At 42.3% G+C, this 16926-nt stretch overlaps 1 protein-coding gene across 2 annotated transcripts in view; it reads left to right on the top strand.

Moving 5' to 3' along the window:
• Positions 1-619: 619 nt before the first annotated feature.
• The window catches only part of kcnn2 (potassium calcium-activated channel subfamily N member 2), a gene marked incomplete at both ends in the record, with an annotated part of 21540 nt that continues 5233 nt past the window's right edge, over positions 620-16926 (top strand). The window contains 6 exons of one of the 2 annotated variants that reach the window (XM_080046405.1): positions 620-1423; positions 1784-1879; positions 11678-12096; positions 12386-12527; positions 12683-12793; positions 12901-13028. In XM_080046405.1, coding sequence (XP_079902531.1) covers positions 620-1423; positions 1784-1879; positions 11678-12096; positions 12386-12527; positions 12683-12793; positions 12901-13028 — 1700 coding nt within the window. The remainder of the gene's footprint in view (positions 1424-1783; positions 1880-11677; positions 12097-12385; positions 12528-12682; positions 12794-12900; positions 13029-16926) is intronic. The other variant, XM_080046406.1, reaches the window with a different exon arrangement.

The raw sequence follows: 16926 nt of genomic DNA, 5'->3' as shown, positions 1-16926 counted from the left end.
GCCAATAAGGCTGAATGGGCACCAGCACCTTGTAAATCAGCGATGGCAGCAAGCTACGTGTGTTTCTTATAAGCTCAATACATGGGAAATCAATTAGGAATTTATGAATAAGCCTGGCTGTTGGCTGTTGGGTGTGCTAAAGGTAAATTACATATGTTTGAATGCAGGCCTATCCCACCATGCACATGGTGCATTGATATAGGCCTAGTGACATTAAACAAAAGCTGAGGAAACACTCATTGTATGTGTTTCAACTATACTTAAGAAAAATCTTTATACAGTTAAGAAGTTCGGTTAAGAATTTTAACTAGTTCATTTCAGATCTTAAATGTGCAGGTAGGTATCTCCAAAACCAATAAAAAGCAACGTTCTGTAGGCCAAGAGTTTCTGGTGATCCTGGTGAAATAAGGCTGGGCCTCACACACCATGGTAGCAACCTTTTCATGACGTCGAGCCAGTTGTTTTGGTCCCCTCTGCCCAATCGGCGGCTCCCCTTACCATTCTACCGGAGCCGAAATGGATCCTTTCATGCAGCGGCTCTGTCCTCCCGTAAGTACCATAACGCCCTTCGTCGGGTGCGCTGTGGTACCCGACTGCTGCTTTAAACAGCAGCACTGACATGGAAACCCCATTGCAGCTGCAGAACGATTTCTTTCCAGAGCGGCAATTCCAGCACTGTAAGTATCAGCACTACTGCGGGCGGGAGGATCGGCTCGGCAAGCAGCAGCAGCACGACCAATACTGCACCTGCAATAACTGCACCTGTGATGCGAGAAAAAGCCTCATCTTTCGCGGGACGTCGCCGACCACTGTGGGAACTTTAAGGACACCTTCGGAAACGTCTTCGAGGCAAGGTTGCCAGTCCTACAGCGTCTGCGAGTTCACACCCTCTAGTCATGGTAGTTCATCCAGGCATCATCATCATCCTCACCCCCACCACCATCAGCAGCAGCAGCAGCAGCATTGCCGCGATCGGCAGCGGGGCAGCCTGGGCAGCGGCCACAAAGACAGTAACTCCTACAATGAAATAGCCATGAGCAGCTGCAGATACAACGGCGGCGTAATGCGGCCGCTGAGCAACTTGAGCTCGTCCCGCAGAAACATACACGAGTTTGATTCCGAGTCGCAGCCTTTGCAGCCCCTCAACGCCGCAGATGCGTCGGACACTTTAGTATCCAAGCCGGAGAATAATTCCACCACCCTGATGCCTTACGCATCGGGAGACGGAGGAGGAGGCTGCGGCCACAGCAGCAGCGGTAAATCGGGCAAGAAGAAGAACCAGAACATTGGGGAAAAGCTCGGCCACAGGAGGGCCTTGTTTGAGAAAAGGAAGCGGCTCAGCGACTATGCTTTAATCTTTGGGATGTTTGGGATCGTTGTTATGGTTATAGAGACTGAACTGTCATGGGGAGCCTATGGAAAGGTGCGTATCTTTTCCAATTCGGAGTTAATTAACGGGCATGCGACTGAGCAAGCCCTTTCAATGAAAAAAGAAAAAAAACTTAGACCAAAAGTGTTATAGAACAGCAGCGACAGAAGTCAGGGCTCCATGCCAAAGTGTCCCATGCAGTCACATTGCCACATGCAGGCCAAAGGGCCCAGTGCTTTCCAACCATGAAGGGGAACCCAAGTAATAGACACATAGGCGATTTCACAGTTTGTTGCAGGATACTTTCATTGGCTGATTTATTACTTACATGTGTGTTTTTTAACAGATTTGTGTAAGAATGTGATGTCATGCTGTGCTGTGTTGTTTGGCTTTAGTGTTGTCGTTTCTTTCCAGGAGTCCCTGTATTCATTAGCTCTAAAATGCCTGATAAGCCTTTCTACAATCATTCTCCTGGGGCTGATTATCATATACCATGCAAGAGAAATACAGGTAACGTTGAATCACTTTTCTTTTATTCTTAAACTGTTGATGTTAAGCTCTGTTACAGCAGTAAATGCCTCATCACATTTAGCAAATGCTTTTACATTTCATGTTGTAAATAAGCTCTCCTGTCACAAACAGGTATAGAAGGCAATTTGTTTTGCAGTAAAATAAGTAGTTGCAGATTAGAAAATATATTTATTGATTAACCAAAATCTAACACAGCAAATACATTATTATTATTAATACTATTATGAGGCCTAGGGAGTGTTAAAGTTCAGTTTCTTTGCACTATGAGACAGTCTACCTACTCTGTGTTTTGTCAGGCTTTAACAACTTTGTCTATTTTTCATTTAATTCATTCCAAAGTAAAGATCCATACAGCCCTGTGATTGAAAATATAAGGTGTTTGGATGGTAGACTGTAGACCGATCATTATCTTTCGATGCCACATTAGCAGTTCATTATGCATTATGATAAGATTTAGGGACTCCTCACAGGCATGGGGATGAGTAGAGATTGTCAGCACCCCCGGAGACGTTCCAGCACTTGGACAGTTTTATGACCTTGTCTCAGAGCATTGTTGCATTACTTACAGATCTCCCTGCACTTCAGAACGTATACCTGATTGTATAACTGGTGACTCTTTCTGCATGGTGGACGTACTATGTTGCCAGAAAGATTTCACGTATTAGATCATTTATTAATTTTTTTTATTAAATGTAATAAAAGGAATTTTATCATGAAAGGAATTGCAGCTCATGCACTCTCTCAAATCTTTAATGGCACCATGTTTAATCAGGAAAATGGGTTTTCTTCCTGTAAACAGGATGGTGATTTTAATTTTTTTTTTTTTTTTTTTACAGCTGAACTGAATAAGATCATCCCGCTTTTTTCATCTGATCTTACTCTAGTAGTACAATAGGTTTTAGTAAAACAGAAACATAGTGCATTTGGACAAACATTAGGTTATTGTCTTTTGCAATAGCTCAAATATATTCATGTGCCTTCTTGGTATATATTTAGCTCTTACAAGTCCCAGGGGAGTATCAGTCAATGAAATAGCCCAACAGTAAAATGTGTCGCCCCCTTCAGATGTCTCATTGTAAACCTTTCTATGTGATGGATGACAGAAATGCACAGACATCATTACCATATTTCAAACGTGTACCAGAAGTGTTTTTCATTTTCCCCTGCAGACAGTTCCCAGTATCTGTTTATAAATTAGAAATCATGCTGTAAGTTTGCATGAGAGTATCGTGTTCATCCTTCCCTCCCTCGGCCTCCTCACCTCTTACCCTAATCCGGTGTAAATTATTTAATTCATAAACTGAGCTTTTTTTTCATCTCTTGGTTGTGCAAACTTTTCTCGATGCTTAATAATGTAATGATTACATCCGACTGATATGTTGCAAAAGGCGCAATCTTTATCAGAGCAGGTTTCTATGTAGTGAGATTTACAACAGATTGGGTTAAAGTGGCAATCGGTGATAGTCTGTGTTCACAATAGGCAAATCAAATGACTAAGCACTGAATTGTGCACTAAATGTTTAGCTCTCGTTTCTCCTATATTCGTACCGCCGTGACACTGCAACACCTCTGTATTGATGAACATGGTGATGACAGCAGTTTTAAAAAGCTCTGATCCTCTTGTTTTATACATTAAACATGGCTGTGTATAACATCTTTTCCATTCACTATAGGCAAGCTGCAGCCTTCATTTTAGGGGTAAATCAAGCTTTTCTTTCCATCTATTTTTATTGTCAGTAGCTGCCCAATCACACTACAGAAGGGCTGTTATAAATAAAACAGTCATGTCGATATCCAAATCATTTTTCAACCTAGATAGCTCTCTCTTCGCAATAAATACATTTTCTCTTTTGCTGACCTAGAATATTTTTATTAAGGCAATTGTTTACCTCAGTCTTGATAACTGCAATGCACGATTCGCAACATTCCCCCGCTACACCATGACTTATTTACAATTTATTCAAATGTAAAAGCTTGTACACTTCAACGAATCAGAAAAAAAACTCTCTCTTACGTAATGCGCAAGTTGATTATGAGTCCGTCTTCTAATCCATCGAGTCTCCATGGGAATAAACTAGCTAAAACTATGTCTTACTATTTAAATACAGTTAACGTTAATTCTTCAACTTCCAGCACACCAGCTGCTGTTTTCCTTCCCTGCCTGATGGGCTTTTGTGCATGTTGTCTGTCATTACTTGGTCACCTCAGACTAACATAATATGTGATTGCACACACACACACACACACACACACACACACACACACACACACACGTGTGTGTGTGTGTGTGTGTGTGTGTGTGTTTTCCTGCCTGGTATGCCATGCCCATAGTTAATGCTTACTGTTAAAGGGGTACTCCACTGATTTAGCATCACACTTTAACATTGTCCAGTGGGGGAAAAAGGGATCAAAACCGATGCAGCAGAACTGAAGATCTTGTCTTTTTATTCTACACATTCTCTATCCCTGTCAAAATCTGGTGCCCACATTACCCACAATGCAACTCAAACAGCTCTCTCTGGAGCCTCAAAAAGCTGTAAACCATTTTTCTTCACACACAGCACTCCCTAAGACATGCAAAAACACCTTTATGTGTCAATTTGCCGGAGTTCCCCTTTTAAAAATATGCAGTCTCTAAGTGTTACATCCCTACATCAGTGGAAAACTAAGAGGAGGGAAAAGCACAAACAAACAAAACACAAGCCCATATGTAGCACTAAGCCAAGGCAGATGCACTCGAGCAGTGTCCGTAAGTAATATTCTCACACCTTCTAAAGCTCCTCCAGAACAACACACATTAAATAACTATTTTCACAGGCTTTGCTCACTCCCATCGACTAGTAGCTGACTTCTTTAAACCAGTGGAGTATTCTATAAAATCACATCTTTCTGACATAGTATTTCAACTAAACAAACACAAACCTAGCAACTTCATATAGTATTATCATGTGGGTGGACCAACCAATCAAATATTCTTTCAGCACTCCATCTGCTGCTGTTTTATTCAGAATTATGTAATGTCCTTGCTTTTTGACCCCCCCGCTTCACTTGTGTTGAGGCTATTCATAAGCGTAAAGTGTTTGTGTTATTGGTAGAGTGCTGTATCTAAAGTGCAAAATGTTGCTCCTGCAGTGTAATAGATTATGCATGCACATCCATGTGTATTCACAGATGCCTGTCAGAGGTTGAAGCCTGAGTCAAAATGATGAAATGTTTTCACCACTTCTAGCCCTCTTTTGAACTGATTTACTTGTCAACCCGGAAGAAAAAAACGTGCCTTCTCATTTTTCCATAGGTTAAAACAACAGGAGGTTTTTCCTCTTCAGAGTGACTGAAAACTCAAAAGGTCAGGTCGGAAAGGAAAGATGTTGGACACCAGCTGTCATTTGAATTGTTTAGGGATACATCTGCTGTGCTGCAATGCCAGTGGAGGGTGACTTAGTGAGCCAGGTGCATTGCCAGGCAGAGACAGCGTGTCTGTGTTCTGCTAAATGTCCTTAGGTTTTTGTCCCAGCATCTACAATTAAGACATATATTAATATGAACGTTTTATTTTCCTCTGTACATGCCCATGCTGTTCAGTATCTCTTTACACTTCTCCTTGAACTGTTGTTGCCTGATTCTGTCCCAATGATGTCTTTTGTTGACAGCTGGCGATCCCCCCGAGGAATTGTCAGGCTTTTTAGTTTGGTCGGGTTTGCTGTGTTGGCAGGCAGCGACTTACTGTACAATATCAATAGAAATGGATAGGTTAGAGTCTGTAGCTGCTTCGTGACTTTGATTTGTCATTGTCAGAGCCTGACACAAGTCTGGGAGTGACTGCCTGCTTTCGCTGCCAATGTGGTTGAAGAGTTCACAGTCTTCCCAAACGGACAGAAAGTGATATTCTGAAAGTTTTCTCTCCTTCCTGCATCAAAGGATCTTTGCCGGGGGGCATTTGTGTTAAGGCCATTGCCACGTAGTCGTACCTTGTGATGACAGTTCTGCTGAGTTTTCTTAAAATTAAATGCAGAATGCTTTGGGGGGCTGCTCTGCCTTTTGATGTGTGCTTGTGTGATAAAAGTCAGCCTTGATGCTTCACAGTCGCACAGTGCTACATTTTACAATCTGCAGAAAAGATAAAACAACAACACGTCGCCCAAAACCGTGCCAGCTAATCCTGCCAAAGTCGAACTTGGCCGTGCTTGTCAGACCGCCCCCCCTGGGTGGTGTGTATGTGTCAGAGATATGGTGTAACTGCAGGAGATGCTCTGCATTTCTCGCAGTGAAATCTGCCCTCTACCTGAGACTCCAAACCGGAGTCAGATAACCACCACTGGCGGGTGACCTCCATGTTTTCACTGAACGTACAGGCTTTCAAGGGCAGAGACAGTCGGCCTCCCAAAGAGTCCAGAATGCTAAGAATTATTTATTGGTAGCATTTACTAAAGTGTGCACTGCATGTGACTTTCAACATGCAAACGCACGCAACTTGGCTCCAGCAGCATCTATTTTTTAGAGAAAGAAAGATTTATACAAGCTCTCAATTTGGCTCTCCGGAGGCTTTCCTACTCTTGAATGGGAGAAGGTGTGTGCAAATGTGAGACATAATTTCGGAAGCAAACGCAAACGTTAAAAAATGCGAACGGCCTCAGATTTACTCAGCAAAGTGGCCTCTTTAGTGTCTCACTTTGATAACATAAATAAACGATTGCATTAATGTCTAATTGGACCCAACCTCTCAACCTAATTCACTAATGAGATTGAGGAATTTCATTCTCAGTGACAAGATATATGTTCCCATCTCCACATTACACAGATTAAATATTGAGCCGGACTCCATTAGTTATATTGAGTGTAGTGAAACCAGTAACTAACCCAGCTACAGCAGAGCAGTTGAGCCCCTCTGGAGATGCCTGGCGTGGACGCAGCTCATCAGCAGGCAGGGGAAGATTTCAGGACGTATCCGGCTGCATGGTCTTTCTGACTTTCCCATGATGAGCGAGGAGCATGCACTCTTAGCGATTAGACTGTCCGACAGAAAACAAGCTATTGTAAATCTCTGAGAGAGGCTGTGACGGCTTGATTTGTTCAGCATGTTGGTTGGGTGTTTTTTTTCTTTCTTTGACATCTGTTGTGCAAAGCTGTAGCTTTAAGTGTGTCCTCTTGTGCTTTGTTGTCTCTGTGCGGATTCCAGTTGTTTGGAAAGTGAAGACATTTTGGTTAAAGGTTAATGGTTAAAGGTGGAGTCAGCAATTCTGGAGAATACCTGTTGTCAAAATAACTTTTGTCCAAATTAGTGAATATCTTCACATGCTCCCCTAACTGTACGTACTGTGATAAAAACAAAACAGTTATACTGTAATACACAGCCTAGGCTGTGTATATGGGTGTGTTGCTACAGTGTGCCCCTTTTGTTTACATACCATTTCTTTACATACCTTTACAGAGCGTAGGCTGTATATTACTGCGCGAACACAGTACAGACAGGTTGCAGATCGTGTGGAGATATTCACAGATTTTTACAAAAAGGAATTTTGACAACAAGCGTTCTCCAGAATCACTGACTCCACCTTTACGGTTAGAAGTAGAGTAGCGTAAGGTTAATATTAAAGATACACACATATTCACATTTACAAATGTTCTAGTTAGTTTACTGTTGGGGGTTGTGAAGTGTCTTTGATTTGTCGCCTCATGTTTATGGTCCTGTAGGCAAATGAGTGCCACAACTTTTATGTTTTCACTGCGATTAAGTTACGTAATCAAATCAAACTTAATTCAATTTAAAATCGTTCCACTTGCTGTGTTTAAATCATTTGTAAGGCTCCCTTAACTTATTCCATGTTCCATGTTTTAAGCCTCCATCTGAGCGTCTTCCTCTGCATACATTGTTTTATTATTACATGATTCAAAATGCACCTCTCTGTCATAGCCGTCGGCTCTGCTGCTAGCATGGAATATTTGATGCTCCAAGGTAAAGGGCCCTTGAGTATTGTATTTCAGGTCAGCCATTACCATAATTGCTTTTACCCACCAAGTAGGCATTCCTTATGCAACCTTCCCCTAAATGTTTAATTACATTGTTTTGAGGTAACAAACTTTTTAACTGCTTTTGACGGGAGCGGTTTGTTGTTCAAAACGTGAAATGAAACGCTGCGTGTGCAGTGTGTGCAAACAATAGATTGAGCTGCGCTACAGAGGCCTAATTCTGTAAGTAAGAGACCCGTGGCAGAGTGGAGCCACAGCTTGTGTTTCAGTGTCTACATTACACTCACTTGGAAAGCCCAACAAGGCGAGCTGTGGTTAGAGTTACACACCTCTCTGACAGATGTCACGTTGTTAAAAGAGGTCACTGTCACTCATTTGAAAGGAACAACTGCCCCCTGAAAATTTAATTCATGTGTTTTCTGTGTTTGCGGGGGGAACTTTGATTGCAGCCTTTAAATAAGTAGGCCTATAAATGAGCTGCAGAGGCTTTTCTGGCACACTCGTCCCGTTCTGTCCGTGGGACATGTGTTAGATGTAGCCTTGTCGACAGTTAGTATAGCTTGTACAGTGGCTGTCGGACATATAATTGGCTCTGAAGCTCCAATAAGCGTGCGGTGTTTGCTGTTGTGGGGTTCAGTGCTGTTTGTGTGTTCAATAGGAAGCAGGCGAGGGATCCAGTCCCTTTGAAGCTGTCAAGCTGTAGTATGTGGTGCGTTCATGTATGTCGGCGGGGGAAAAAAGTGGCAGTGCACAGTAGTATTGATTCTCCCATGTGCTCTCCTTGTCCTGACTTGAACATGTTGAATAGGGTTTTTTTCTTCTATTTGGCGTGTGAGATATGTGACTATTTCTGCAATTAAATTTTATGTTACATATCACTGCAAAATTTACAATCTAAGTCACTGATCCCATTAGCCCTCCAAGGTTGGGACAAGTTTTTTTTTTACTTCTATAATGAGAAATTCCAAATTGAACTAAATGGGGAATTAGTTGGCAAGATGCCAAGTTCTGACGTAGCCTATATGCCTCAAGTGTGTGTTGAATATTATGAATAATTGTTCGTAGACTAATATTATAAAAACTAATGTTGTGATCTATTAATCAATATGTCCAGTATTTCAGACTTGAACATTTAAGGGACTGTACCAAAATTATTGTTGTGGTGAGGGGGCACTGAATACCCTTAAACCTTTTACGAGGAACATTTAAATGTTCATGTAAATGGTTAATTTTTCCTCTGATAATCATAAATGACCTGTAACAGTAAAAGGGACCATCAGTAAAAAAAGAGTGCAATTTTTATAGTTATTAATAATGCCTTTGCTCAGGTATTATTACTCCGGGAACTTAGACAAAACAATTTACGGCAGGCAGACCGGAACATCCTGAGTTTCCGGAACACTATTAAATCAAAGTTTGCTATGTTTCACCATTGTCATATTACTATTGTTAATCTTGCATAGTAACATATCCTGCGGTCTCTCATTACACTCGCGTCCTAAACAAATGCACAAGCCGCCGACATGTGCTTGGGCACTGGTGATGTAAAAACACTACCATTTTGGTTCCAAAGGTGCAGATAAAATCGACAAAAACTCAAAGTTCCTCATCGTCACTTTAAGTATGATTTTTTTTAAGGCAATACCCCACCCCAGGGTTGAGATTTGGCTTGGACTGGCATCACCCACCCTCCTTAATTTCTCTCCTGCTATTTTAAGCATAATATATTAATAGAACTATATTTTTTACAGAGCCCCAATTGCACATTAGGAGAGAGTGGAATTAGAGAACGGAGCATTAACCACTGATAGTGAATAAGTAGGGGCCCCAGTGCAGCCACAGCTCTGCAGCTCGGCAGCACTTCACTCATTAGTAAACCAGGTTGTGCTGTGATGAAAGGCATGCAATTATAACTCTACGTGATACCTTTACCTAGCCTATAACATAGTTCTGTGAAGTATTACAAATTGTAAATCCAGCAAATAAGTGTGAAATGTAAAATAAACCTGAAAGATAGACTGACCAGGGATGCTAGCAAGAAACATTAATCTGCATGTGCATATTTCCATATAAAATCCTCAAAAGTCACTGGACATCATACAATCATTAGGCCTACTAGGAATATCAAGGAGGTTCCCAGACAAAATGTAATCATGTGCAGTTTTTCTTCTCCTTCCTTGAGAGCGGCTCATGCTCTAACTGCAAAAACAGCCGCAAGGAAACCTCGCTCGTATTTGCTGACAGCAACATTTTGTGAAATATCTACCGGCGGTGGTGACGGCCCTGCACACAGGCAGAGGACCTTGAGGTGATTGAGTGGAGAGGAAAGGAGCAGCTGTGGGGGGAGTATCGGTGTGTCGTGTCAAACGGAGGAATTATTTGACAAATGTAGGGAAGGCTAATACAGTTTGATAGTATTTAATCCTTTACCTGCTCCTGCAAATTTGAAAACTCTGTGGAGTGAGACTGAGATTGTGTATCGACGACTATCGGCGTGATCAGGGGAATCGCTGCTGAAGGAGCTGGCCATGGTGGACCTGTGGGCTCAGCCGTTAGTTCAGGGTGAATACACCGGGCAGTGAATCTTCTGACCGAATGATAGCTGTAGTACATTGGGTTGTAAGTGATGAAGAGGAGGAGGGGAGCAACAGCAGCAGAGGTACCCATGTGAGGAAGCTGCTGTGTAAGACCGAGGTTGGGGTGGAGAAGAGTGATGAGGGGTGTTGAAATCCGCCCACACTGAAGTCCCCAGTGGAACTGCCTACCTTCTGGTCGGGGTGGCCAGGCGACCAGAACCTTACTGCTAATGGGGAGGCAGCAGATGTTCCCATCAGTATAACGCTTTGAAGTTGAAAGTGCTTACTGCATGCTGCTTGTGTAACAAATTCTTATTTTTTTAAATGTTCTCATGCGCGGAGTCTAAACGCAGTGAGAAGAATGGGATAATGTAGGAAAATTGGGGCAGAATTGAGTCATGGACTAGTGGAGACACGTGGAAACAGACTGTGTTAGCAATGGCATATTTTTTTACAACTATTCATTCATACATTAATATTTAAGATGATGTCTTCAAATGTCTTGTTTTGTTGACCCACAAGTCAAACAGTTGAGATACTCAGTCACAATAAAACTAATTCTGTCTGAGAAGCTTTTTAAATCGATCGATAAACTGACAAATGGTTTCAGCTCAAACTCTTAGTGACAGTCTCCATTCAATTGTATTCCATTCATTTAATATTAAAAGGAAAATCCAACCTGAGAGAACCTTCTTACCATACAGAAATGAATAGAAACAAATGGCACATACAATGACTACAACCTAGGACAAAAGACATAGAAACAGATGGTGTCGGAACACCTTGGTATTCTTTGGAAAAATATATTCAGAAAAACTAAGGCTTTATATTTCAGTGTTGCGACCTTCATCAGATGCCCTTGCACATAACTGAGGGCCATTTTTCAGCCTTGCAAGAGTGTGGCGCCTCTCCTTATCATATCAGCTCTTTGTTGTTTTCTTGGGCTGCACCTCCTCCCAAATCTTATTTTGGATCAATTTAACACCCTTTAAAATTATCCTAAAGAATGTTTTGTATCATTGTGTATCATTAAATGTGCAACAACATGGGAGGGAGGACTGCTATGATCTTTAAGAACTGTGACTTAGAATTTTGATTTAATGCCTCAAGGCTATCTGTGACTTATCATTTTATGGAGTTTAATGATCCCCTGCGGCTTTGCTGTGTGACTATGATTGAAATGTCAGATGTTCTTTTGCCCTCCACCGGCCTCACTGTGCCCTTTTTATTGCAGTTATTTATGGTGGACAACGCGGCGGACGACTGGAGGATAGCCATGACATATGAGCGCATCTTCTTCATCTGCCTGGAGATCCTGGTGTGCGCCATCCACCCCATCCCAGGGAACTTCACCTTCACCTGGACGGCACGCCTGGCCTACTCCTACGTGCCCTCCAAGACGGACGCGGACGTGGACATCATCCTGTCCATCCCCATGTTCCTGCGCCTGTACCTCATCGCTCGTGTCATGTTGCTGCACAGCAAGCTCTTCACTGACGCCTCGTCCCGCAGCATCGGTGCACTCAACAAGATTAACTTTAACACGCGCTTTGTGATGAAGACCCTCATGACCATCTGTCCCGGCACTGTGCTACTGGTCTTCACCATCTCGCTGTGGATCATCGCCGCATGGACTGTGAGAGCCTGCGAGAGGTGCCTGGATCAGTTTTCTCACGCTACTCTGCACCGCACCGCACCGCACCGCACCGGTCGCATGAAACATAGATAAGGCATAAAAATAGACAACGTAGCCTACACTTCTCATAGCTTAGCATCAAGATGGAAAAATGTATATATATATATATATAATATATGAAGAAAGATTATAGCCCTGCAGTTTTCAACAACCAAAAAAGTTGAATCATATGATCTGCACTTTTTTTTCTTTCTTTAAGTAAAAAAGGAGATTTAGTCATAAAATTGCATTTATTATTTATTACAGGTACCACGACAACCAAGACATAACCAGCAACTTTCTAGGAGCCATGTGGTTGATCTCAATCACGTTTCTTACTATCGGATATGGGGATATGGTCCCAAACACATACTGTGGGAAAGGAGTCTGCCTTCTGACTGGCATCATGGTGAGAAAAGCAGACATAGTGCCCAAGTCAATATTATTTTTAAAGTGTTGAAAGGCTGAGAGAAAGTAACTAATATGCTTATAAGCACAAAGCAAATGAGATAAGTAAAAATCAGTGTTGTATATATGTGCTTGTCCATTCTCGTTATTTCACAGGGTGCTGGCTGTACTGCCTTGGTGGTGGCTGTGGTGGCAAAGAAACTGGAATTAACCAAAGCTGAAAAACATGTCCACAATTTTATGATGGACACCCAGCTAACAAAAAGAGTAAGTGAAAGCTATTAATCGGTTGCTTTGACATAACTAATGTTTCAGCTCTCTGCGTTCTTGACCAAATGTTAAACCTAACCTGTTTTTCTTTTGTTGCTCCCTAGGTGAAAAACACAGCTGCGAATGTTCTCAGGGAGACGTGGCTCATCTATAAGAACACCAAACTGGTGAGGAAGATGGACCACGCCAGAGTCAGGAAGCACCAGAGGAAATTTCTCCAAGCCATTCACCAGTAGGTACCGCACTCCCAACCCCTGACCCCGCCATTCATGTTGGTCTAACACCTTTTACCCAGCAGCATGTGGGTATGCGGTTGATTTACAGATGCAACACCAACCTGAAATCTGAATTGTTTGACACCTGTAGCAAAAATATGTCCTTGTTTTTTTTTGACGGATCTTGTGACGTCATGTTTCGCCGACTTAAAATGTGCGGATGTGATAAGTTTTGGCCTGTCGATTCTGCATCATAAAGAGGTCTAAAATATGCCAAGGGACTTTATGTAAATAGTATCCACTGCTACACTAGAGGTTGTTGTAATCAAGTTATATTTAAAACAGAGCAGGATGTGTCATTATGAAAGTGTCAAATAGTTTTTACAACTGAGAATTGGTAAACTTATCGTGGGAGGATTCAGTCTGTCAGCAGCCTCAGTTTTACCAATGTATTCCTGAAAAAAGGCTATTTAACCTTGAAATATTCTTGAGTTACAGAATTCACAGCAAAAGGATATTGATATTTCTCCATCCCTCTCACCTTTTGCTGTCCGACTGACTCTTTGTGTGTCTCTTTGGCTGTGAGTCGGCTTGCATGCTGACCTCCGGGCCGACACATCTGGGTTTCTACTTTTCTAGCGGCTGGTCAGACACTTACCTGTCAGCTGGTCTTTTAGTGGGTCCCAGAGGACACCCAAAGTGCTAGCTAACTCCAAAACACTATTGATTTAAGCCTCACCTCGATCTTGTTTTTCTTCCACTTACAGTGCTTACAAGCACATCTAGTTTGTGGCTTTACTTTAAATAACTGGCAATCAACTCAGTGCTTTTATTAAAAGAAGTCACTGGATGCCCAATAAATTATCATGAGATCATAAGTTATCATGTGGCTTTACGCTCAAGTAAAATGTCCCCTTTTTGTACGTTTGTTTGCTTTCTTCGGTTTTATGTAATTGTATGGGTTCTCGTGGTCTCCTGTGTGCACTTTGATTTTGCTCATGACCCTGTTGAACACGCATTTATGTTTTAAAGACATTAAGATGTGTAATAACAAAGTAGAGAAACACACAAAATGTCTGCTGCTGCAACCTGCAACCAGATTTGTGCCATTTGATAGCATCTTGTCACGGTTGCTTTGTCGAGTCATTACGTCTTTGCTGCCGTATTCAGGCAGCTTGCGGCGAGCATGACAACGTCTCATGTCCACCATCATGTTCTTCAGGAGAGCATAATAATGGAAAACCCCTCAGAGCTTAAGCTTAATCTATAGAAGAACCAGATTTGGTGGGAAAGAGTCACGTCCTCCTCTGTTTGCAAGGACAACAACTAAGAGTGGTGTTAACATCCTTCAGTCACACCATTAACGTATAAAGTGTTGTGTTTCGTTCGAGAGGCAGTGTGTTCACAGGACTTATCTCGGAGGGGTTTTAAGTCTTACCTGTGGCAGGTTGTGATACGGAAACTCTGGAATGAGATTAATACGAGACGGAAAGCTGCAATGACGGTGAGCGGATCGCTCAAGTGGAGGGTTGGAAAAGGCCTACAGCCATCTTTGACCTGTCACGAGGCGATGTAGTACACATGAAATCAGTTTTTATCTTTGACTGCTTTGCTTTGGTCAGAGCTGCGAGACAGTGTGAAAAACTCTCTCTGAGGTCCTCATCAGTCACTGTAAAGGATGTGAGGTGTTAACATTTGTTCAAATGGAGCCGTGGACACTTTGAGGCCCTGTCTGTGCTGGGGAACGTTTACTTGATCCAACAGGGAGGTTGTTTTTTGATTTACTGTATTCCTTGATAACCAGGAAAGGGAGACTTGGAGTGTAGAGGGAAAAAGGAGGGTAAGACATAGGAAGCAAGCAGAGCTGAAGTGATCAGAAACACTCCAAACACAGTGAGATAACACACAGGTTGCCGGGAGAAAATAACTCCAGAATAAAATGTGTTGCTGCTGTAGGGTGAGTTGAGCTGACATTGTAGCGATTAGGGTTACAGCTGGCAGACTTGAGCAAGCTGATTTTTTTAGCCACCTGAATATGTGTATCTGATGTTGTAATAATTCATTTGTCTACTTCATGTTCCCTTTTTTCCTGTTTGTGTCGAACCCAATGCAATAGAGCTCGAAAGTAAGTCTTCGCCTCACACGTAGATAACAGACCTGTTGTGTGCATGCCAAACGAGAGCTTGTCTTTGAAACCCAATAATGTGACTTCAAAAACGTACACTCCCTCATTTGATAAGTGAAATTCATGCCGACAAAAGAAGTTGCAATGACTGAACTGTTTCACATGACACAATCGCAATGTCGCCACATTATGTCATTCGAGCAGCTTCAGAGGTTTTAATTTGAGGCCTGTTCCAACTAAGTAGCATGTCAATTTGATAAAAGAATACACATTAGTCATACACATATTTCATTCAACCTTCAACATTTCATTTCGTAACCAGCTTTGGACTACTAGCAACGACAGTCTCAACACTCATCATTGAGTAGACACAAGCTGTACATTGTATACACACCCACAGATTCATATTACGTGAATTTCAATTATCGGTGATGGAGGGTGTTTTTCTTTCCATTTCTGCATGGATGTGATGAGAATTAAAATCTTTAATCAGAAATCCACTGATTAAACTCCAATCAACCGTGCTTTCACGTACCGAAGGATGACGACTAGAGCTCTACAGGACACAGACCTACAGTAGCACAGGTATTTTCATTTTAGAACGTCCCTCAAGTAATGTTATACAACTTAGCGGTCACGTCTCATGCAGATCAGGGCTCAGGGTCATCTTTCGGCATGTGGAACCATTGTTACGCCTGTTGCTACATTTGCAGCCACATTTTCCCACCTTTCTCTGTTGGATGACATGGTAGCACCAGACGCTGATCCAGTGTTATCATGGCTGGTAGATGGCATAATAACACGGACACACAGCTGCCACGCACATCTGCGCAAAGAAGAATTAGTTAAGTTAGCAACAGACACGGTTTTAAACTCTGAGGTCATTTGGATGGTTGCATTTTGCCACGGCATGGTGTTGCACACACACACACACACACACAAACGTCTTACAGTATGTTTAAGGCCGTAACAAGGCTGTCACAAATGAAGTGTCTCAGTACATAGACTGACCCCCTCTGGGAATGCTGTTCCTTTTACATCCACAAGGTAGATTTGGGAATCGTATAAGCGAGGAGCAGCACAGTGAATGCTTGTTAGCTCAGTAAATCAGTGCATTGGACAAACAGGAAAGTGTCCTGGAGAGGAAGGTCAGAGTAAAGCCTCCGTGTACAATCCCGTTTGAGCCCGAGAGGCTGCAAGTAACTGTGACCGGCGGCGCATTGCTGTCAGCAGGGACGGAAAGGGTGAACAAAAAGCGGCGGAATGTTCACCCTGTCCATTACTCCCAAGACAAATTAGCATTTCTTACCACAATGAGGGGAAAAACGAAAGCTGTGACAAAGAGAGCAAGGCAGGAGGGTAAAAAAAAACATAAGGCGCAGCACTAACCGAGATTGCCCTAACTGATTTAGTGGGGCATCGAAAAGCTTAGCATAGCCGTTTTTTTCCTGATGAATAGCAAGCAGATTTAGAGTGCCCCATTCAAAAAGAGAACTGCCTATGAGGAGTGATTGACTGGGGGGAGAGAAACACGTGGAATGTAAAAAGTCAGGGCAGGCTCGCTTCCTCGTACCGACCTCGAGCTGCCGAGAACTTCGACCCCTTATCCCACAGCTATTGGTCATCCAACTGTGAAATGTCTTATATTAACAGGTCTAACATCAACTGCAGAAGTCACTTAACATTGAATATCTGTTATCCTTCATAATTTTAGACAGACTGCCTTCTCTTTTTTTCCATTTCTTCCATTTATCGACTTGAATAATAAAAGGGCTGTCATTTTTTTGTAA

This window comes from Ammodytes marinus (genome assembly GCF_949987685.1).
Source record: "Ammodytes marinus genome assembly, chromosome: 18".
Taxonomy (NCBI): domain Eukaryota; kingdom Metazoa; phylum Chordata; class Actinopteri; order Uranoscopiformes; family Ammodytidae; genus Ammodytes; species Ammodytes marinus.
This window is presented reverse-complemented; position numbering and strand designations above follow the sequence as displayed.